At 41.3% G+C, this 23,603-nt stretch overlaps 1 protein-coding gene across 1 annotated transcript in view; it reads right to left on the bottom strand.

Moving 5' to 3' along the window:
* COL4A4 (collagen type IV alpha 4 chain) overlaps positions 1–23,603 on the bottom strand; it is a 123,097-nt gene that overhangs the window by 65,709 nt on the left and 33,785 nt on the right. The window contains exons 6-17 of the mRNA XM_025886840.2: positions 18,506–18,640; positions 16,708–16,752; positions 15,931–16,047; positions 12,462–12,530; positions 8,159–8,194; positions 6,764–6,826; positions 6,385–6,420; positions 6,125–6,166; positions 2,580–2,660; positions 1,733–1,786; positions 1,405–1,464; positions 291–335 (exon numbers count right to left, since the gene is read on the bottom strand). Of these exons, the coding sequence (XP_025742625.1) occupies positions 291–335; positions 1,405–1,464; positions 1,733–1,786; positions 2,580–2,660; positions 6,125–6,166; positions 6,385–6,420; positions 6,764–6,826; positions 8,159–8,194; positions 12,462–12,530; positions 15,931–16,047; positions 16,708–16,752; positions 18,506–18,640 (783 nt within the window). The remainder of the gene's footprint in view (positions 1–290; positions 336–1,404; positions 1,465–1,732; positions 1,787–2,579; positions 2,661–6,124; positions 6,167–6,384; positions 6,421–6,763; positions 6,827–8,158; positions 8,195–12,461; positions 12,531–15,930; positions 16,048–16,707; positions 16,753–18,505; positions 18,641–23,603) is intronic.

Genomic DNA, 23,603 nt, shown 5'->3' with positions numbered 1-23,603 from the left:
TAAAAAAAAAATCTGACTGGGTGACAAATTATCTCATTCTTGTTTAATTTGAATGACATGAGCTCACTGAGATTCTGTGCAAAACCTTAACACTTCTTTTGGGTTGTATCAGACAGTGTTGGCTCTTAGTTTTTGCATCTACAGCTAGATCCTGCAATTTGCAAAATAAATACGTCTCCTTTTCCAGTTAGTGTGTGCATATTTGCATGCCCTAGTACAACTTTTGAATACACTGAATTGCATTAATGAATAAAAATGTACTTATTATCTCTATAATTGTCTACATTTACCTTTAATCCTGGAAAACCTGGAGATCCATAGGAACCAGGATCACCCTAATAAATTCACAAAAATCAACACAAGCAGAATCAAATCAAAGTGCTTGAAACCAGTTCAATGCATTATTTTCCATCTTATGAAACTGCTTTATGGATATTTCAACTCGTCTGCAAAGGTAGCTGAATAAAAGGAAATACATATAAAATAGAGTCTGTTTCTTTATAACATTTGCTATTTTAACCGATCTTCAGTTTTACTTTAAAAATTCATGTCCTTGCCAGTGTTTTAAAGTAGGAACATATTTTTGTTGTTGTTGTTCTTTTTTTTTTAATTTTTTATTGTTATGTTAATCACCATATATTACATCATTAGTTTTTGGTGCAGTGTTCCATGATTCATTGTTTGTTCATAACACCCAGTGCTCCATGCAGAACGTGCCCTCCTCAATACCCACCACCAAGATAACCCATCCCCCTCCCCCCCTCTCTCTTGTGTTTTAACTTATTTACCCTAATGCTTGCACTGGGCTAAATATTTTTGGAATCATTGCAATATAATTTGCATAGAGATTAATAGGCACTCTGTGCATTATCAGCAAAAAAATTACCACGGAAGCCAATGTCATCCCATTAACTACTGAATCTGGAGCCAAATAAACTCAGGGCCCTTGCCCATGGGAGCTCTGGCCTTTAGAGTGACCCGGTCAGCGGTGATCCTATTAGTGGCATGTGTGGTGATGTTTGAGTCCTGATGCTATAGTTTTTGGTAACCACTGCCCCGAGATCAGTATCCTCTTTTATCAAGTAGGCTTAAATTAACAATTCCAAGCTGCTGTCACACTGACACTGAGCCCCAGTTGTGGCAGGAAATGCCACAATCCTGTTCCTTCACACCAATTCTGTCTTCCGCTTGCCCATTTTATCTAAATGATGTCACTGGAAGGGATGTCTTGTCGGGACATTTAGCTATGACATAATTCTTGTCCAAAATGTATTGTTCCTTTTTGAGAAAATCTCTACTTTTGAGTTGTTAGAAATACGGATCTAGTTTTGTAAAAATGTGAGAAAGGAAGGCCTCCAACTCACTGATGTTAGGGGCAGCCTGAATGGCATGAATGATCCTTACCCGAGGTCCTGAGAACCCAGGGATACCCTTCTCTCCTTTTGCCCCAATTCCAGGTTCTCCCTTAAAGAAAAAATGACAACATTTAGAGGTGTTCAAGCAACAATATTTCAGCAACATGGAATGCAAATACAAAATGAGAGATAAAAATTCTTGCCAGCAGCTTAACGAAAACAACCACCTTAGAAGAGATGCCTTACGGAATCAGGATAAAATAGTGAAAACTTCGAGTAATATATATTAGCATTAAAGCAATGATAAAGACCATGCAAAAAATTTTTTAATTAAGATATCGTATCATCAAATAAAAAAGGGTATTTTAATAAACTACCTTGGGTCCCGGTGGTCCTGGAGGTCCAGTCATGCCAGGCATTCCTTTTATGCCCTAAAAATCACACTAAATATAATCAGGCTCACTCTTATTATTTAACATACTGAATGCCATGTCTTTCAGAAATTATCTCTTTCAAGAAACATTTTACTAATTTTTAAGATAAAGGATTACTCTTCAGTTGCTGCTAGTTAGTGACTAAGGTCCAGGTGCATTTATAAAGCGGGCACAACTCAGGCCACCCCTGCGTGAGAGCTTCGTGGGGTGGTGGGGGTACAACCCCCATGGAGCCAGGGCAGCAGATCCAAGCTGGGAATGTCAGCCTCAAGTGGAGTGGCTCGTTTTGATCAAATTAGTGATATTTAATCCAGTAACTGAAAATTGACAATAGAATCTTCAGGTGGCATCAGTAACATCCGTACTGCAGGCTGACAGAGGACGTGATATTCGCCAGGAGTCTAGTTCGTGCCCAGTACTATGCACCTGCTACCTTCTCAATCATCAAAACATCAAGCCCATGTGTAATAACAACTGGGCTTCCTGTGGTCCTTTCAGCCCATATATCAAATACAGTGTCAATGGGGGACACTGGGGGACACGTCACGGTTTAGCAGCCCACACTAGGTCTGTGACAGCGACTGAATAAACTTGAGAATGTGGGTAACTTCTCTAAGCCTCATTCTTCATGTCTGTACATTGGGACTACTAGCAGTATCAATCTGCTGAGGTTGCTTTGGGATTAATGCAGTGATGCCTGCAGGTGCCCAGCACTTTGCTGGCACAGGGGCATGTTCATGAAATGCTGGCTGTTCTACTTTATCCAGGAAACATATGGATTGGCAATTACCTTTTCTCCTTTGTACAGACAAGAATCAGGTGGCTGTACCAATAAGGTGGGTCCAGGAGAACCCTGCTGGCCAACTTCACCCTTTCAACAAAATCAAGATAGTAGGAATTTCATATTAACTTTATTTTGAAATAAGATTTGAAGTGAAGATTTTTACTCATGGATCATGATATGATGCATACAATCCCATGTGTCATGGATTAAAAATATAAATCATGGCAAATACATCATGTAATTGAAAGTATTTATTGTTTTTCATAAGTAATGATATTTATCATTAAAAATAAGTTTCAAAAACAAAAGTGATTCCTAATACTACCATCAGAGATCTCTATTAAAATTTTGGTATAGGGTGCCTGGGTGGCTCAGTTGGTTAAGTGTCTGCCTTCGGCTCAGGTCATGATCCCGGGATCCTGGGATTGAGTCCCGCATTGGGCTCCCTGCTCAGTGGGGAGCCTGCTTCTCCCTCTCCCTCTGCCTTTCCCCACTGCTTGTGCTCTCTCTCTCTCTCAAATAAATAAAATCTTTAAAATAAATAAAAAATAAAACTTTGGTATAATTCTTTGTGATGTGTGTGCTTGTGTGTGTCTATATACATACATGTATGCAAACAATGTACATATTTATATACATGTATATGTAATCAAATGAAGTGTTAAATAAATTTAAAATATAATCAGAATGCTATATAAAATATGTAAACATAATTTAAAATACACAGTATGGTTTTTCTTTTTATATTTTGTTAAAGTTTTAAATTTTAAAATAATTTTGTTTGTCTTTTATAATACTATTTTTTGCACACTTTCCAATTATACTAGAAATTTTTCAAAAACCTGATTTTTAGCGCCTATCATAAGAATATGCTATCATTTATTAAGCCATTCCACTCTGGTTAGATTTAGGTTATCTCTTTTTTTTTTAAGATTTATTTATTTATTTCAGAGAGAGAGAGCAAGTGCTCACACAAGCAGAGGGTGGGGTGGGAGGAGAGAATCTCCAGCAGACTGCCTGCTGAGTGCAGAGTCTGACAAGGGGCTCGATCTCACCACCCTGAGATCATGATCTGAGCCAAAATCAAGAGTCAGATGCTTAACCGATTGAGCTACCCAGGCGCCCGAGATTTAGGTTATTTCTAATTTGTTTTCAATAATATGTTTAAACTCTCTGTATAAAATAATTAGCCAAAAGTTGTCATTTATGGCATTAGAAATGTTACTCTCTTGGGAATAAAATGTTGCTTGAATTGGGTTTGCCATAAATAAGCATGAATTCTCATCCTTAACTAGCAGATAACTATTTTTTACTTTTTGGACTATACCTACTGTTCTGCACTGAGACACAGTTAAGAGCAGGTGACAGAACTGGTCACCGGTGTTTGCAAACCAGGCCCTGACTGACTGCTATTTTGGACAAATTCCTTAAAATCTCTCTTAGCCTTTTTTCCTTGATTCCTCTGAATCTCACTTTCCTTCTCTGTGAAATGGGGGTTATATTGCTGCCTACTTCAAAGTATTTTATTTTATTAAATAGATAAGGCACATAAAATGCTTAGTACTTACTACACTGAGTGGAACAAAGAAGATTCTCAAATATATGATTATTAAGTCATTAACGTTTTTGGTAGGTGGGATTTGGGGAAGAAGAATACTATTTCCAGCGTAAATGAAGTAAGACAGCCTGCGCTTCAATGCCTACCTACCCCTGAAAACTACAGAAGAACCAGGTTAGGGACCTTGGCTTCTTTTTCTCGCTGTACCCCAGTACCTAATACAGTGTTGTTGTAGCAGCTGTTCTGAGGATGTCTGTTACGTGAACGAATGACTGAACAAACGCTTAAACGATACATACACAAGTGAGTAACATGTGCTGGTAAACACAACCGTTCTTATTCTTATCGCCGTAATGAGCCAGACCAAAACCCGTAACAGCTGACAAGCAAGGAAGCCTCTTCAAAATGTTGGTCATGCCACTATTTTTTCACATTGAAAAAGTACCAGACATTCATTTAATCAAAAATACAAGGAACATAAATCATGAAGAACAAACTGTAGACGACCCATAATCGCATCACCTAGGACAAACCAGTAACAACCGCTTGGGGTAGCGTTTCGGGGGCAAACATGTTCTTGCCCATCTGAGAGTTCTGCATCAAAATTTCAAAATGGTGTTTTCCTTTAGCAGATAATCCAAAAGAATTAAAATAAGCCTATTTTGGATCATCTGAATGGCCACCTCATAGCCAAACATTTCCACATGATTCTGTGGCCTGAATTTGCAACTGTATGTGATTGCACTGGTGCTGAGGTCCCGAAACTAGCATAGCCTGCCTCACTCCACAAGGCGGAGAGTCTCAAGCCGGGCTGCATGAGCCTCTGGGGCTTCGACGAGCACATTCTCAGGGGTCCATGACTTCCCATGTCTGAAAAACCTTGTTTTAGTGTATTTCCTTTCAGTCATTTCTCTAAGTTAGTGGTTTTTAAGGAGGGGGGTAAGCAATTGGACATACTATTCCCCCCAGGGACATCTGGCAAGGTCGTGACACATTTTAGGTTGTCACCACTGGGGAGGAAGGGCTGTTTCAGGCATCTAGTGGGTAGAAGCCAGGGATGCAGCTAACTACCCTACCCTACAATGCACGGGACAGCCTCCACAACAAGGAAATAGCAGTGTTGACGTTGTAAAATCCTGCTCTAAGTGTCTATTTTAATGTCTTGTGTTGTTTTTACAAATTGAGCTTATACTTTTGCAACCTGTGCTTTCTGATCAACATTATAGCATATAGGCACGTCTGCACATCGTGAAGTCTTCCAACATATTTCGGGCAATCGAGTCATTTTGTTCGACAGCTGTACCATAACTTACCCAACCACACTGGGACGCCACGCAAGTGGGGAACAGGTCTGTCTTCCTAACTCCCCACGTCCAGCACCAGTCCTGGCTTGGCACAGAGTAGACGTTCAATATCTCCTTGCCCACAGTTGTGGCACAAGCCACTTACCAATCGGTACCCATTCAGATTGTTTGCAGATGCGCTGCCATCTTAAAATACCTCTCTAAAGCTTATCTTTGCTAAGTTTCCTGCCTCAGCAGAAAGGACTGTGGGTGTGAGGGAGGGATGGTGAGGATGGGTGTGAGGTGGAGGGAGTGTGTTGCTAAATGCTTTTGCTTGCAGGTATTTATACTTTTATTTATGGGTGGAGTTTAGGAATCTGAGGAAATTTATGAAATTAAGCCAAACAAATCAGTAATTAAACAAATTGTCCCTGGGATATACTAAATTATCAGAAATGTTCAATCTCTTTTTGCTAGGGTAAAATAAGTCATATACATTAACTTGAATTTAGTGTTAAATTTTGTCAGATCTGTCATTTTACGGTCAAGGGTAATGGCGCCATAATAATTCAGCAAAAAAATTCTCAGCCATAAAATTGGGCAGCGACTGGATAACGAACACAATTTAAGTGCTAATCAGAACAGCCTCTGCCACCTGGGCAGCACATACATTTTAGCATCTGCTCCTCTGTGCGGAAGGGGATTCTTACCGGGTCTCCCATTTGCCCCTTGACTCCCACGCCAGGATTACCCTGGGAAGGAAAAGGAAAAAAAAAAAATGTAATTGCTTTTGAATATTAAAAAGGTAATTACAAACGAGTAAGACTTCTGGTTAAGGAATTAATTGAAGTTTATGAAGTATTTGGGGAAGTCTACTAAGGGAAAGACATAATTCAGACAGAGCTCAGCGGTCACTTAGCTCATTGGACACGGACAGTCTCTTTGTTGCATGTTACTCATGACCACCCACCTTCAAGCCCGGTCTCCCAGGATGGCCTGGAGCACCCTAAATCAAGGGCAAAAATGCACAAATCAATTTATCAGTCACAGAAATCACAATGTATTGGCGTTGGTTGCCCCAAGTTCCTCTTTAGGAGACCCTGAATTTTAAGACATGCCTGCTGGACTGCCTCTCATGGCTGGGCTTCTTGTTGCCCTGGGGACCCATGCTTCACGATAAACTCACCCTGGTGATGGGGGGTGTACGCGGATTCATCAGTGATAACCTCTCAAACGACCCACCTGCGCCCCACCCACAGCTGCAATTTGCCTTTTTTCTTTTTTGGGGGTTTAATTTAAACATCCAGGCCAGGTTTTTAGAGGGACAAAATGAGCAGTGCTCTACTTACGGCTAACCCGGGCTCTCCCAGATGTCCCATTGGGCCCGCCGCTCCTCTTGCCCCCCTCAATCCCTAAACATGAGAACAGCAGTGCATTGGTTACCAAAACTCAAACTCATCATTCATAGCAAAACCTACGTGTAATCCCAAGTGGATAAAAACCTCCAAAGAAATCACGGTCACAGACACACCTGCCCTGTAGCAGGAGCACCTTCACCGCAGTTGACACGGCCATTAAAAGGTCCATGATAGCAGCACTCCGGCAGGTGTGACCAACTCCTATGTTTAGGATTGAATTAAGACCGAGAAATCAATCTACTTGTTTGCAAAGAAATCTTGTAACAGCAAAAGTAGAGCACAAAGAAAACTTGTTACCAGTTATTCCTAAATTGCATCAATGTTATAACTTTGACATACATCGGGATGTTTTTAAAAATATTCATATTAATTAATAATAATTGATTTTAAAATATGAATGTATTTATACGCTTCATCATATTTTTAGAATACACTCCATCAGACTAATGTGAATAGACATGCCCCCAATTCAAGATTAAGGTGACTCAGCCACCACTTTCTGTAACATGTAGGTTGTAGCATAATTGCACACAAATTCACAAGGCGGGGTTATAGCTGTGCATTCCTAGAAGTGTGGAGAGAGGCTCTCTGTTCTCCCGCCAAACCTGCCCACATCAAATAATTTGCGAGTGTGCAAGAAATTACTCTCTCTAGGAGGATGAATTGGTATTTATTTTAACAGTGACATGAAGGTATCTCATCGATTACATCGAACTGAGCTTCAGGGATAGCAAGTAATGTGGGAGAGTAATCCTGTCTAGAGCCAGAATTTACCAAGCTAACATAGGTTAACCAATTTGGAGGCAAAACTACTTTCAATTTTAATCTTGTGAACACTGATTGATTAATTGCAAACACTAATATAATTACAAATTTCAGGGAGATAAAGATGAAGCAAAAAATTAAATGCAACACACACTGATTCAGCAGGCAGAATAGTACAGAGCAAAATCATTTCCACTTGACATGTATTATTTAGGTAGACTTGAGGGAAACTCAGCTTCCCAAATATTAAGAGACTGTATGTCCCCAAGTAATGCCAAATGATCATTAAAAGACAGAAGAGGAAGGTAAGCAGAAGCTTGCTGAGACTCCAGGACAGTTCCATGGGCCTGGGACCTGTGTGGTCACATAGGGGCTCACACCTGATTTAACGCTGGCACTACCTTGAAATTCTTAATAATTTTTGAGCAAGGGATCTACCCTTTGATTTTGCACTGGTGTGCTCTGTAAATGATGCAGCTGGTCCTGCTAGGATGCAAACAGTGCGGACCACAGGCTGACCGAGAAGCAAAGAGAAGCACAGGGCCTGCTTGGGAGACTTACCGGCAAGCCAGGAGGTCCTGGGTCCCCTCTGTCGCCCTGCAATAGGAACGATGCACTGCTTTAGAAGAGTGACACCACTTTCCTAAAACATACATGACGTAAAAGGAGGAGTCCACACAGGAATTATTCGGACTGTCCGTGCAGGCTGTTCAATTGTCTGGTGTTGACACCCGTGGAGGGCTCTGTGGAGAGGACTTTCTGTGTCCATTCCTAACCCCAGAATCCTGCTTCTACTCAGCTGAAACTAAAGATTGCTCGAGTCGTGATGACATGGAGTCAAGGTGAGACTTTCATCTTCCCATTTACAATCTAAATTCTCAATCCAATGGTCCCATTCGATCACAGTTTAACTGTCTCTGGTCTAACTGCCAGAACTTGCCTCCCCTAATAGACACTTTGCTCCTTTTTATCCCCCTAGAGTAGATGTAAAGGGAATTCTTGTGGAAATTCTCTCGCACCTGCCTCTGCGTGCATCTACAGTGCTTTAAAGAACCAAAGAGTGTTTCAGAGGGACAGGTCTGTGGTTCAACAGTCTTACACAATTCATATATGTTAAAAAAAAAAAAAAAAAAGAAGATAGTAGGAAGGAAAAAATGAAGAGGGGGAAATCGGAGGGGGAGACGAACCATGAGAGACTCTGGACTCTGAGAAACAACCTGAGGGTTCTAGAGGGGAGGGGGGTGGGAGGACGGGTTAGCCTGGTGATGGGTATTAAAGAGGGCACGTTCTGCATGGAGCACTGGGTGTTATATGCAAACAATGAATCATGGAACACTACATCAAAAACTAATGATATAATGTATGGTGATTAACATAACAATAAAAAATAAAAATAAAACTAGCTGAGGGGCACCTGGGTGGCTCAGTCTTTAGGCGTCTGCCTTCGCCTCGGGTCATGGTCCCAGGGTCCTGGGATCCAGCCCCGCATCAGGCTCCCCGCTCTGCGGGAAGCCTGCGTCTCCCTCTCCCACTCCCCCTGCTTGTGTTCCCTCTCTCGCTGTGTCTCTCTCTGTCAAATAAATAAATAAAATCTTAAAAAAAAAAAACTAGCTGAAAAAAAAAGAATCAAAGGGTGTATATTCTCTTGAATATAGCTTCTTTTTTAACGTAAAATATATGATAAAAGTCTACATAAGATAAGAGTTAGCATTTTAGCCCTTTTGAAGTGTACAATTCTGCGGTGTGAAGTACACTCACACTGTTGTGCAATCATCACCACCTTCCATCTCCAGAACATCTTCCTCTGCCCCAGTGGAAACTGGAGCCATTAAATACATTTCCCCACCCCCTGGCTCCTAGCAAGCACCATTCTACTCTTGGTCTCTGTGAATGTGACTACTCTTGGAACCTCATGTAAGTGGAATCATACATTATCTGTCCTTTTGTGACTGGCTTATGTCACTTAGCATGATGACCTCCAGGCTTCATCCACGTTGCAGCAGGCGTCACGATTCCCATCCTTTGGAAGGCTGAATAATACTGGGTTGTGTGTATAGATCCCCTTCCGTTTATCCATTCATCCAGCAATGGGCACTTGGGTTGCTTCCACCTCTTGGCTATTGTGACTAATGCTACTAGGAACATGAGTGTGCAAATATCTGTTTTTGAGACCCTGCTTTCATTTCTTTTGGGCATATACCTGGAAATGGAATTGCTGGATCATAAGGTAATCCTACATTTAATTTTTTGAGGAGTCGTCATAGCATTTTCCAGAGCAGCAGCACCAGTTCCTTTCCCACCAGCAATGCAGAAGAGCTCCGATTTCTCCCTACAATTGTCAACACTTAGGATTTTCTGGTTTTTTTCTTTTTTAATAACCATCCAAATGGCTGTGAAGTAGATATGGGCTCTTAAAAGTATTGGTTCTCTAAGGTTATTGATCTGCAGACCTTTTTGGTTTTTTAGAGAGGGAGAGAGCAGGGGTAGGGGCAGAGGGAGCAGGAGAGAGGTTCTTAAGTGGGGCTCAATCTCACAAGTCTGAGATCATGACCGGAGCTGAAATCAAGAGTCAGACACGTAACCAGCTGAGCCACCCAGGTGCCCCTCTGCAGACCATTTTTATTTGGGATCTTCTGTTTCTCTTTAAGATGAGGGATCCTCTATATCCTCTTCTCCTTCTATCTCACTTATTCTTTCTTGCACTATTGCAGAAAAAAATATGCATCATGACTAAAATCGTTCAGAATAGCTAAAATTAACAACTCAGGAAAAAACAGATGTTGATGAGGAGGTAGAAAAAGGGGAACCTTCTTGCACTGTTGATGGGAATGCAAACTGGTGCAGCCACTCTGGAAAACAGTATGGGGGTTCCTCAAACAGTTAAAACGAGAGCTACTGTATGACCCAGCAATTGCACTAGTAGACATCTATCCAAAGGATACAAACAGAGTGATCTGAAGGGGCACGTGCACCCCAATGTTCATAGCAGCAATGTTCACAGTAGCCAAAATACGGAACAAGCCCAGATGTCCATCAACAGATGAATGGATAAAGAAGATGTGGAATATACACACAATGGAATATTACTCAGCCGTCAGGAAGAATGAAATCTTGCCAACTGCAATGACATGGATGGAACTAGAGGGGATTATGCTAAGCGAAATGAGAAAGACAAATACCATATGATTTCACTCATATGTGGAATTTAATAAATAAAACAGATGAACATAGGGGAGGGAAGAAAAATAAAATAAGATAAAATCAAAGAGGGAGGCCAACCATAAGAGACTCTTACTATGGGAACAAACTGAGGGTTGCTGAAGGGGAGGCAGGTGGGGGGAAGGGATAATTGGGTGATGGGCATTAAGGAGGGAACTTGATGTAATGAGCCCTGGGTGTTATATGCAACTAACGAATCACTAAATTCTAACCCTGAAACTCATAAAATACTTTATGTCAACTATACTGAATTTAAATTAAAAAAACTCATCATGACTATTATTGTACAGTACATTATAGTTGACAATGCGTTTTGATATAAATTATTACAATGGATCATCAGCACTGAGAGGAAGGCAGGGTAGATATGACTTTATTTTGCTTCACAAATAAGGAAAATGAGGCTCATGAGGCTCAGAGAGGTTGAGGGGGTTGCCCAAAGTCACAGTGGTTGGTAAGGGTCCATTTACTCCTCCCAACACACCATACTGGTTCCTAGAAGGACCCTGCTTTTGATGCTAAGCTTAACATATTATTTAAGCCATAAACAAAAGCATAGTTCCTGCTGCTTAACAAGTGTGTATAGGCTCAGAGGTTACAAACAAATACTGTGAGCTCACTAAAGGAATCACCACTCAGGTGAAACTTAGGGTCTCATAGAAGAATTTAAGTTTTGGGGCGCCTGGGTGGCTAAGTTGTTAAGCGTCTGCCTTCGGCTCAGGTCATGATCCCAGGGTCCTGGGATCGAGCCCCGCATCGGGCTCCCCGCTCCGTGGGAAGCCTGCTTCTCCCTCTCCCACTCCCCCTGCTTGTGCTCCCTCTCTCGCTGTGTCTCTCTCTGTCAAATAAATAAATAATAAAATCTTTAAAAACAAAAAGAAATTTAAGTTTTATCTAACTGTTGTAGAATATTCTTCCTTAAGAGAAATGACCATATGTTTTGCAAATGTACCATATTTTTCCTCTTGATTTATATCTACTGATCTTCTGCTTATTCAGGGTACTCATATTAGAGATATAGGTGGTCATTCAAGAGTTTATTTCTGAATGTTTGTATATCATTGTATAGAAAAACACAAAAGCATTTAATTTACCCAGGATAGTGCTATAGGGTTTCTATAATTTTCAAGTTCGAAAGTGGTGACTTCTCTTATACCGGATGTTAAGTATTATCATTACAACGTTCTATCAACAAATAAATCAGTGCTTCTCAGCTGGGGTGATTTTTCTTCCCAGGGCACATTTGGTAATATCTGGAGATATTATTTAGGTGGGGGGATACTACTGGCATCCAGTAGGTAAAGGCAGGGATACTGTTCAACATCCTATAATGCACAGGGTCAGCACCCACAACAAATGATTATCTGGCCCCAGATGCCAATAGTACCAAGACTGAGAAACCCTGAAATAACTGTATCTGTCACACTTTGCAAGAACAGTCAGGAGATACTGGAATTTACAACCAGAGCAATTAAAGCCAAGTGCCTTCACACAAGAAGTATGGTGCCATCGAGAGAGGCAGGGTAATGATAAAAAACAGTGTGCTCTAGGACACTTCAAAAGAGATATGTCCGTGTGTTTCCTGGATGGGTTTACCTAGATGGGAAAATAAATTTTTTCAACCCACCATGATCATAAAGCTTACCTGAATACCTTTAATGGCACCTAAAATGAACACTGAATTTCCTTTTTCTCCACTTTCCCCAGGAAGGCCCTGAAAATAAAATATTCACTTAAGAGGGGGAAAAAAGCATATTGCTATTTCAGTATTTTCTTTTTTGTATGAAATATTACCAGTAAAATACCATTATAGTCATGTTTTACTAGTGGAGATTTCTTTTTTCTCTCCATTATTGCTATCATCCTAAGGTTCTCATACATATTTATTCAATATTCAGTTAAGATCTATTAAGGAATCTCCAAAGACAGAGTATCTATTAATATACACATGTTATAAATATATAATATATGTAAGTGTTACATTATATAATAATATACATAGCCATTTACTAATTATTCAACAGGAAAATTACATTTTTCCTCAAACACAATAATTCATATGTATTATTCTTACAAGTAAACAAGTTTGCAATTGTCAGTTAATAATTTATGCCTTAGACATCATTTTTTAAAAATTGATTTTATTCATTTCAGTTGTTGTGTTCAAAATAGAGCCTCTGTATTCTTGTAAGATTAACTCTTAAAAACATATCTTCTTTTTGGAAGGTTTTTGTAAGCAGCTGCAAGCTTACTGAGAGTATTTTTAAAAAGTGAATGAAATAACTCAATGTATTCTTTTTTCCCCCAAAGATTTCCTACTGGATATCTTAACATATCTTAACTTGGTTACCACATAAGAATTCTACCATCTTCATGTATCAGGCTCCCGCGAAGGAAATGCAGATTTCAAAGTTAATCCCTTCTGGAAAAGTCCTGACTGTGCTTCCAATGGGAGATACTTAGGCTTTTATGGTAAGTTACAGCAACTGCTTTCCTTGAAAAATCAGATGGGCCTAATCAGGCAGTCCTTGCTTCACACGGTTCCAAGATGCATGAATTTTAGTTCCACAGTTAAGTTAAATAGCACCAGTCCTCCAACAAAATGGTTCCAAATTTCAGTTACCACCTTCTATTAACTGAGTAACAGCACCACTAGCTCATCGGTATATATAAGTAACAGATGGGAACCATGATCCCTGTCCCATCACCCTTTTCAGTCTGTCAGTGATTGATTACTGCACATCTGTGCGTCAGTAGGTGCATACGCGCGTGCACGTGCGCACGCATGCACACACACACACACACACACACACAAGCAAAGTGCGTAGGTGTGTTCCCTCCTTATCTTCCAGTGATAAACCCAAATGTTATTTCATGAAAATAGACCCCACCACAAGAGGCAATTGGCCATCAAAGATGAAAATAAGTGAGGGAATGAAAAATGATAAAGCTGGCAGTGAAATTCAGACAGAATGTAAGTGGAGTCTTAGAAGAAATAACTGAGCGATCATGGAATGTTGAAACTCCTGAGCCAGAGGGACTCCATGAAGACAAAGTTCTCAACACAAAAAAGGGAAGTGGCTGGGACAAAACAGTTAAAGATTACCAGAGGACATGGCGCAGGCTCAAGACCCTCGTTGCAAAGGGACTCTGAGATACAGTTCACAGCGCTAGAAGCGGATCCAAACTCAGAAAAGAGTATGACAATTCACCAGAGCACAGAAAGACGTATTCACTTCATCATTGTAAGTTACACGGCCAGAAGAAGGCACCGTTCAAAACACTCTTGGTAAGTGTTTTCAAAGACCTGAGACACTTCGATTCTGTGAGTCAGTGTATGTTTTAAATGACAGTGTACTAAATCAATATTAGTTTTTTAAAAATCTTCCCTATGTATTTATAACTCACTCGAAGAGAGTTTTTAATATTTTAACAAAACGTATTAGAGGTCATGGAACTATACTAATTTTTCCCATTGGATGTTAAGGTTGCTTGTGTGGGGCCAGCTTCCATGGTCATTCTTCATGCCTCACACCACTGGGCAAAGTGAGAACCGACTGTAAATGAAATGGGCCAAGGGGAAGAAAGCTGCTTTGCAAAGACACCATTACGGCAAACTTCAGTATCGTGGTCACCACGGCACACTGTGGGAAAGCTAAAATCGAGAACTCCTCCTCTTCTGAACGTTCATGGACACTCAGCAGAATGGGGTTTGACCCAATTTGAAGATCTGAAGAAACGTGCATTCACCAGACTGCACTTGAGCCTTCAAATGGCTGAGTTTGAAAACAAAGGGTGGTTGAGAAGCTCAACTACAGAAGATGGTTGTTGTTCTTCCTTGGTATTAAAGAAAGATGTAAATTTGGAAACTGTTTTTGAGTTCTGTGTTCAGGTCAGTCACACTAGAATTGGGAGCAAATGGAAAACCCATGAGGAGGAAGCAGGATGATTACAGTGGTGGTGATAAGAAAACCTTTTAGAAGGAATCTTGGTTAACAGTATTTACACGGAAGTGGAAAGGCTCCCGAAGTCTCAGAAAACCAGTTTTAAAAGGCCAAATCATCTCCAATCTTTATGTGAGAAAAAGGAAAAGAGAGAGAAAGGGACTATCAGGGGTATAGGAAAGAATAGTTCTTGCTAAATTCATATTTAAATAAAAGTCCACATTTCTGAATAAAAAAACACCTAAAAGCAGTAACGTTTTCTGAAGTGCTGGATATTGTGCTGAACATCCATCCAAACGCCTTCCCTTTTTCTTATTGCATCATGGGGATGAGAAAGTTAAAACTACATCTCCCAGACCCCTTTGCAGCTGAAATGGGACTTAGGGTCCACGAAGGAGATGTGCTTATGAGACTTGGAAGGCAGAAGTGAGGAAGACGTCCTCTTCCTGTGTTATTGTTGCTGCCAAGCAGGTAAGGTTAGAAACTTGAGTGTTTGTTTGCCGGTGTCTGGACATGGGGGGTGGGAGGCAGTGGTCATGTGCCGGAAGGCCTCCCGGCTGCTGCATCTCAGCTAAGTGCGAGCCCTTGGCATCACAGTCCAGCAGTGGTCCCTGAATTCCACTCCTCCAACCTTTCCAATACGTGTCAAATTCCCTCTATGAAATGCCTTCCTGTTTGAAATGCCTAGCGGGTTTATGAGTCTGCTGTGAACCCTGAACGATAAACAATGGAAGTTTTGCTTACTGACCTCCCTGATCCTTCCCTTACTATCCACTCTCCACACAACAGCCTAGAGCATCTTAATAGAACATCCGTCAGATCCGACTGCTTCCTTCCTTGTAGCCCCCCCCCCCCGACGCCCCAGTGCCTTCCCATGGCATGTAGAGAAACTCCAGCCTCCTCCCACAGTGTGCAAGGCCCAAGAGCTGTGGGTCTCCCAGTGCCTTCCCATGGCATGTAGCGAAACTCCAGCCTCCTCCCACAGTGTGCAAGGCCCAAGAGCTCTGGGTCTTGCACACCTCTCTGTCCTCACCCTCCAGCCACCCCCATCCGTTCACCACGCTCCCAGCACACTTGCACGAACACTGTTTCTTGAACACATCAAGCTCGTGCCCCTTGTAGAGCCCTTCACTTAAGATTCCCTTTAGGATGAGCTGTGGGGGGTCTTACTGGGGGGCCTCCTGGGCCAGGAACTCCTCTCTCTCCTGGAAACCCTGGATCACCTCGCGAACCATTATAGCCATGCATGCCAGGCTTGCCTCTGGATCCAGGAGGCCCTGGGTGCCCCTGTTAAGAAACAAGCTGATGAGTGAGGTGTTTTTGGAAGAATACTGTAACACAAAGTTTCTGCAATATGGGTACCCAAATTATGGCAACTTTGACTCACGTGTTACTGAATTTGTGAAACTTCCTTCCCACCCACAAGTACTATGTAGCGCATTAAAAATACAGATAAATTTTAATATAGCCCAACTGAAATTAATTTAGTTTGGAATATTCTGAGAGATTTGGGAGAGCACCTTCCTAAATCCTTAGAAAGACTCTAATGGATTATAAAGCCCTTGAAACACCTTTCCCTGCTTTCATTTGGTTTTCATATTAGAAATGAGAGATTAAGCCCCCTTCCTCTGTTAAAACTAACCAGCAAATAAAAACTTACACTATGAGTACACATTTATTTCTAGAACATGGCAAGTACATGTAGCTTATATTTTGGAATGTTTTTCTCTAATCTGTTTGAAAACCTTGCTTTTCAAGTAGTGTTTTGGTCTCAAAGTTATTACACAACATTAAAACGCAAGCACCCTTCCATGTATTACCAGGAGAAAACAAAGAGGAGTTTGCCAAATAAATATATATAGTGAGAGATAAAATATGATCTTAAAGGGCTTTGATGAGTGCTTTTCCTTTTAAAAAAAAAAACGGAAAAAATTTAAGGATACTTACAGGTATGCCATCCAAACCTGGAAATCCAGGAACACCAGTTGGACCCTAACATCCCAGAAAACAAAGATATAAAAGTTACTTAAGTATTAGATTAACAGACTGATTTACTGGAAAACATAATTAATAACTCATTTTTTAAAAAACTCTTAGCAGTTGTCATTTATTTTTTACATTAATTATAACTTTTTTTTAAAGATTTATTTATTTATTTTAGAGAAAGGAGGCGGGCAGAAGGAGAGAGAGAATCCCAAGCCAACTCCTCCCTGAGCGCAGAGCACAACACGGGGCTCGATCTCAGAACCCTGAGATCGTGACCTGAGCTGGAACCAAGAGTCGGACGCTTAACTGACTGAGCCACCCGGGTGCCCCTTTTTACATTAATTAACTTAAATGCTAATATTTGAAAAAACCTTTTGTACTTTTCTTTTTCTACTTAGGAAGCCAACTTGGCAGCATCCGTTCAAAGAAAACATTCGATAACCTATGTGCCAGAAATTCAACTTCTCAGAATCTGTCTCTCCAAGAGAAATAAACTCTTAAATGTAAACACAGGTAATTTACAGGATGGCTTCTGCACCTGGCACAGCACAAAGTTGGGACAGGATGTCAACAGGGAATAAACTGTAGTTTTATCCGTACCGTGGCATATTGTGCAGTATTTTTGAGAGAATAAGTTTAATCTACATACATTGATATGGAATGATCTCTAAGCCATATGGTTGACTAAAAAAAGAAAGGCTTAGCATGATAAATATATCACTTAGGTTTTTAGGAAAGCCATGAAAGAATACAACCCTTCATTGGGTACACTCATGTATTTAAGTGCATAGAAAAGTCTAGAAAGACATGCTCCTCTGGAAAAGAGTTAGGGAATGAGGGCTGACTATGGAAGAGAAGGTTAGATTTAATTTATTATAAGGTGGTAGTACGGACTATTTGTGGTTATAAAAAGAAATCTGGCATGCATTTGTAATGACGTGGATGGAACTAGAGGGTATTATGCTAAATGAAATAAGTCAATCAGAGAAAGACATGTATCATATGATCTCACTGATATGAGGAATTCTTTTTTTTTTAAGATTTTCTTTATTTATTTATTTGACAGAGAGAGACACAGCGAGAGCAGGAACACAAGCAGGGGGAGTGGGAGAGGGAGAAGCAGACAGGGAGCCCAATGTGGGACTCCATCCCAGGACCCTGGGATCATGACCTGAGCCGAAGGCAGACGCTTAACGACTCAGCCACCCAGGATATGAGGAATTCTTAATCTCAGGAAACAAACCCAGGGTTGCTGGAGTGGTGGGGGGTGGGAGGGATGGGGTGGCTGGGTGATAGACATTGGGGAGGGTATGTGCTATGGTGAACGCTTAAGACTAATGAATCACAGACCTGTACCTCTGAAACAAATAATACATTATATGTTAAAAAAAAAAAAAGAAGAAGAAGATAACAGGAAGGGAAAAATGAAGGGGGGAAATCAGAGGGGGAGACGAACCATGAGAGATGATGGACTCTGAGAAACAAACTGAGGGTTCTAGAGGGGAGAGGGGTGGGGGGATGGGTTAGCCTGGTGATGGGCATTAAAGAGGGCACGTCTGCGTGGAGCACTGGGTGTTATATGCAAACAATGAATCATGGAACACTACATCAAAAACTAATGATGTAATGTATGGTGATTAACATAACATAATAAAATAAAATAAAAAAAGAAATACAAACTTTATGCTGGAAAAAAAAATCGGGCATGGTAGCACTGGTGAGTCGTTAGTAAGAATTTCTCACTTAAGAAGAGTCTTACCTTATCACCTTTGTCACCTGCTGCCCCAGGAGGACCACTGTCACCTCTCATCCCTTTCTCTCCTGGAATGCCAATGGGTCCTGGCAGTCCCAGGGGTCCAATAGGACCCTGTGGCCCCGGTGGTCCTGGTTGACCCTAAAAAGGCAGAGGGCTGGCTGATTCTTAAGTACTGTCTTGTAACACAAACATGCTCACTTGGCTGACGGAAGACTGGAAAATTAGAGTTTGAGCAAATTCTAATAATAAAAGCACAAATGACCTATTAATTACAAAAATAAGAAACATCAACCTTGCCCTTTTCAATCTGAATTTAAAGCATACAATAAGTTTGAATTATTCCATGTGTATACACACACACACACACACACGTACACACAACTTGGTTATAGTTCTCCTACTACTTTCATTCTGTTGATGACATTTATAAATCTTGAGCCGTTTAGCAAGGCAAGGAACTTGCAAAACAAAGCAACAAAAAAAATCAAAGTGTCATTGCGATTATGTTAGTGATACAAATCAAGAGTGGAGAAATACGCCAGATCTTTTTTAAAATTTCATATGGCTAATGATTTTTCTGTCCTTTTAGTGGAAAACGTTTCTTTTTTTAGCTGCTTTTTACCTAATATCTATTTCTTAATTTGGAAGTAGACTCTCCATGTCAATTTATATTTGTGCAATCTGACTTTCCATGAATGAAAGGGTCACCTCTTACTTTAGGTGAAGAAGTTTCATGAGCTCAGTTCTCCCCCTGAACCCACAGTGGGTACATTTCCAGTACAAACATGAGAAACTCTCTGCTCCCTTGTTGCCTGTCCCCCATTGCATTTAGATGGGCTGATGCACCACATGGACATTGAGTTATTGCCCACTAGAAGCAGCTTTGAGTCTCACAGCTCTCTCTATTCTGGAGTAGGGAAGACTGGCCTCAGAGGAACACGCTCACTGCCCTCCCCCGCCCCATGATTTGCTCCCTTCTCTGTTCCAGGCTCCCTTCTCTCTCTCCAAAATCTGTACACTCATGGTTCCCTCTAGGACTGAAATTTTAAATATCATGGGTTCAAACAGCACCACTTATATATCTCAGCACAGACCTCTCTAACTGCCAGAAGACTGAGCATATCCAGCTGCCTCCTTGACATCTTCTTGGATATAATGGTACCTCCAACTTAAAAAAAGATCCAAAATGGAATTCTTGATTTTCCTCCGAAATTTAATCCACCGCAACCTTCCTGAACTACCCATTTAATCCAGCCAGAGTCCTGGAGTCATCTTGATATTCTTCTTTCTGGTACCTTCACACAATGGAACACCACACAGCCTGTCTTAGCCCGGGTGCCCCAGAAGCAAAGCATAGGACAAGGAGTCAATGCAAACCATTTGTTTGAGATTCAGAGGAGATAGGGTAAGGAAGCGGACGTGACACAGAAAAGGGAAGGCACGCAATCAGGGTGCAGAATCAAGCCAGTCACTGAGACAGAGACCATGGGAACAAGCCCCAAATAAAAAACCTTATGCACCTGGGGCGCTTTCTGTTGGCTGTTATCGTTAAACCGCTTCTCTTACAGAGCAGAACCAGGACCCAGCCCCATACACAACCTTGACTGAAAACAGAGGCTCCACCAACCTGAAGCCGCTGCTCCAAAAGCGCCAATAAGCGGCCTGAATTGCCTGCCAATATCAACCAATCAGGACGAGGCCCTGCCAACCAATCAGGACGAGGCCCTGCCAACCAATCAGGACGAGGCCTTACCAACCAATCAGAACTAGGCCCTTGCTAACCAATCAGATTAGAGGCACTTTTTTCCCCTTTCCCTCATTAGCATAGTGAACTGGAACTGTCTCCAGACAGGCGAGGCCTCCTTGTTGCTCCTTCCTTGGAGAGGTCCGCCTAACCACCCTCTGTTGGTGCTGAGTCTCCCTTCAGCTCAAGTGGCAGCCAAAAGAAAGCCTTGCCTGGGCCTCGATTTTGGGGTCCAGCCTCGTTCCTCTTATCCGGCCCAAGAATCCGACTGCAGTAACATTACCGGTGGGACACACCCCAGATCAGGCACTCGGGGAATCAGAGTAGAATGCACAACCTCAGAGTGATCCCACCCAAGAGCGAGGGTGCTGCGGTGTTTAGCTCCTCGCTGGAGGACCACGGTGGTGCGTGTGGAGTGCCTGCTGCTAGGCGGGCAACTGGGGCTTTGACAGCGCCCGCAGAGAGACGGGAAGACTGGCAGCTGGAGACCCCCAGGGCACAGAGCAGAGCGCATACGTAACAGACCTGATGGAAATGTGGAAGGCCTGAACATCAAAGAGAGCGAGCAAGGCTTTCTGAGCTGACCCAGATCACCCTCATGATGCTCGTGAGGAAGACAGTGACTGAACATCCGGGCTCTGCAGTCAGGCCCCTGCGTTTGAAGCCCAGGCCCACTAGCTGTGTGACCTTGGGCATGTTTCTTACCCTCTCTGTTCCTCAGCTTCTTTCTCTGTCAGTGGCTGGTGGACGTAAAAAGACTAATGCATGGCGTATGTTTATGGCATAGTGCCTGGCACAACAATGCTAACTATTGTTATTATTATATTTATAATATTATAATTATTATAATATCTATTTAGTTCATTGTTCAAAGGGGGGAAAAGCAAGCTGCATGTCATATCCCACCTGTAGAGAAACAAATGGACAGACATCTTCTCTAAATGCATGTTTATAAAGGAGTATTTCTTGAAGGATATACAAGAAATAGCGTTTTGTCATGCCCCAGGAGGGAAAATACAAGCCAGGGCAATGTTACCATTTACCAAGGGCAAATGCAATCTTTATAATAAAGACTAACATTTCCCTTTCACCATGAAGTCACCGACTCAACAAACATTATCAACAACCTTTAACACCTGCCTAAACTTCACAAATCAAAATCGTACTTCATTTGAATTTGCCCTTCTCTTCATGCTTTTTCATCATCATCATAACAGCTACTATTGAGTATCCATAAAAATACTAAAAGCTTAGAATTTTCAAGGAAGCTTAGATGTATAAATATGTATTACAAAACCGACAATAAAATATGAAATGTAATTATACAGGCACAAATCATTTGGGGTCATTTTGAGGGCATATCAATTTAAATATTGCACAAATTGTAAACAACAATCTAAAAGAATAAATAATGACTTCAACTACTTTTTTAAACCTATGTTAATTGCTCTTAGTAAGATTTCCTGAATCTAAGCCTCAGGAAATTAACTGCTTTTTCATTAAGTTTGGGAATTATCTTTTCATCTTACAGGTAATTTACCAAAAAAACCTCCTAAATTATCTTCTGTGAATGCTGTACTTTACAATAATGTAACATTTAGAAACAACAAAATGTACGTTTAAACATAAAAGGGTAAGTGAGAAAGAGACAGCCAATTAACTGCCTATAAATCTCCTTAATGTGCTTCATTCTGGACATACAAGGCCAGATCCAGTGAGCTAATGGAACTTTGGGGAGAGAAAAAAAAAAAAAAAGGAGTGGAAATGTCCAAATGGTGGTAAGAATGATAAAACACCACTCAGTATAGAAATGATCGAAATGGGTCCTGATTTGAGAAGGTGCCATCTAAAATGCTTTTAAAATAAAATAAAAAAAGGAATGGTTATTTGCATTATTCAACTCTGGACCCCATGCCCTTCCTCCTCCCTCGCCCTGATCTGTTACACTGACTTCCTTGCCTTCTCTGAATAAGCTCTGTTCTTTCACAGACTTGGAGCCCTGTCCCAGAATTGTCCCTCCCACTCCTAAGGTCATCTCTTAGTGCTCGCCTGGAAAGACTCCCCAACCTCCTGCCCTCCCCTCACACACCGTTCAGAACTAGATGGCTCTCCAAGATGCTTCTATAATAACGCCCTCACCTATTACAGTGACCACCTCTTTATCCCCCAACCCCACAACTGCTAACCATGAGCTCCTGCAGGGCACAGGCTATATGCCCAAGACTATGATGGTAGGAAGGACAATAAATACTTAAGAAAATAATAACGAACAGTGAAACAGTCAATGATTCCACACTGAGGTGAGAAGAGCACAGCCCCACATCATGAGCAATGGCTCTGATCGCAATGATATTAGTAACTTCTCGTTGAGAGAGAACACAGGTACTGTCATACCTTCGTTTCAACCATATTAAATGGTAAATATAACCCCTACTTTGCAGGTGGAAAAACTAGCATAAAATACTAAATGCCAACTTAATTACAACTGCTGGGGAAACCTGTGGTTTGTTTTATAGTTAGTGCTGGGGTTTTTTGCATATTAACAGGTAATTCATTATAGGATAAATTTTTTAAAGAAATACACTAAACCTTGTATCACAATATTAAATCTGTCAGAAAGCTGCTCACGAAATTTTTCCAAACACCAGTCTTCGAAATAGTCATTGCTAGTTCATCGGTTTGAGTAAATAATTTATCCACAGCAATGTAGAGAATAATGCCAATCTCCTTAAACTATCTCATATTTAAAAGTAGGTCAGTTTTAAAAAAAAACTGTAACACAGGGGCACCTGGGTGGCTCAGTTGGTAAGCATCTGCCTTCGGCTCAGGTCATGATCCCAGGGTTCTGGGATTGAGCCCCGCATCAGGCTTCCTGCTCTGTGGGAAGCCTGCTTCTCCCTCTCCCACTCCCCCTGCTTGTGTTCCCTCTCTTGCTGTGTCTCTCTCTGTCAAATAAATAAAATCTTAAAAAAAAAAAACCACTGGGGCGCCTGGGTGGCTCAGTTGGTTAAGTGACTGCCTTCGGTTCAGGTCATGATCCTGGAGTCCTGGGATCGAGTCCCACATCAGGCTCCTGGCTCAGCAGGGAGCCTGCTTCTCCCTCTGACCCTCTCCCCTCTCGTGCTGTTTCTCTCTCTCTCTCTTTCTCTCTCAAATAAATAAATAAATAAAATCTTAAAAAAAACCCACTGTAACATACAAGTAAATATTTGAGCTTACTCATTTATAAGGCTATAATGGAACTAACTTCAGGATGAACAGACGTAAATAACAAGCCCATAGGAGATGTTTCTGTAACTAGAGAATCATTAAGTAATCGAAAGAATTTTGCATCCTTAAAAAAGAATTTTAAAGAAA

The sequence above is a fragment of the Callorhinus ursinus genome, unplaced genomic scaffold, assembly GCF_003265705.2.
Source record: "Callorhinus ursinus isolate GAN/ISIS: 27379988/994484 unplaced genomic scaffold, GSC_fseal_2.0 scaffold2, whole genome shotgun sequence".
Classification (NCBI taxonomy): Eukaryota; Metazoa; Chordata; class Mammalia; order Carnivora; family Otariidae; genus Callorhinus; species Callorhinus ursinus.
Note: the sequence above shows the minus strand (reverse complement) of the source record. Positions and strands in the feature narration are given on the sequence as shown.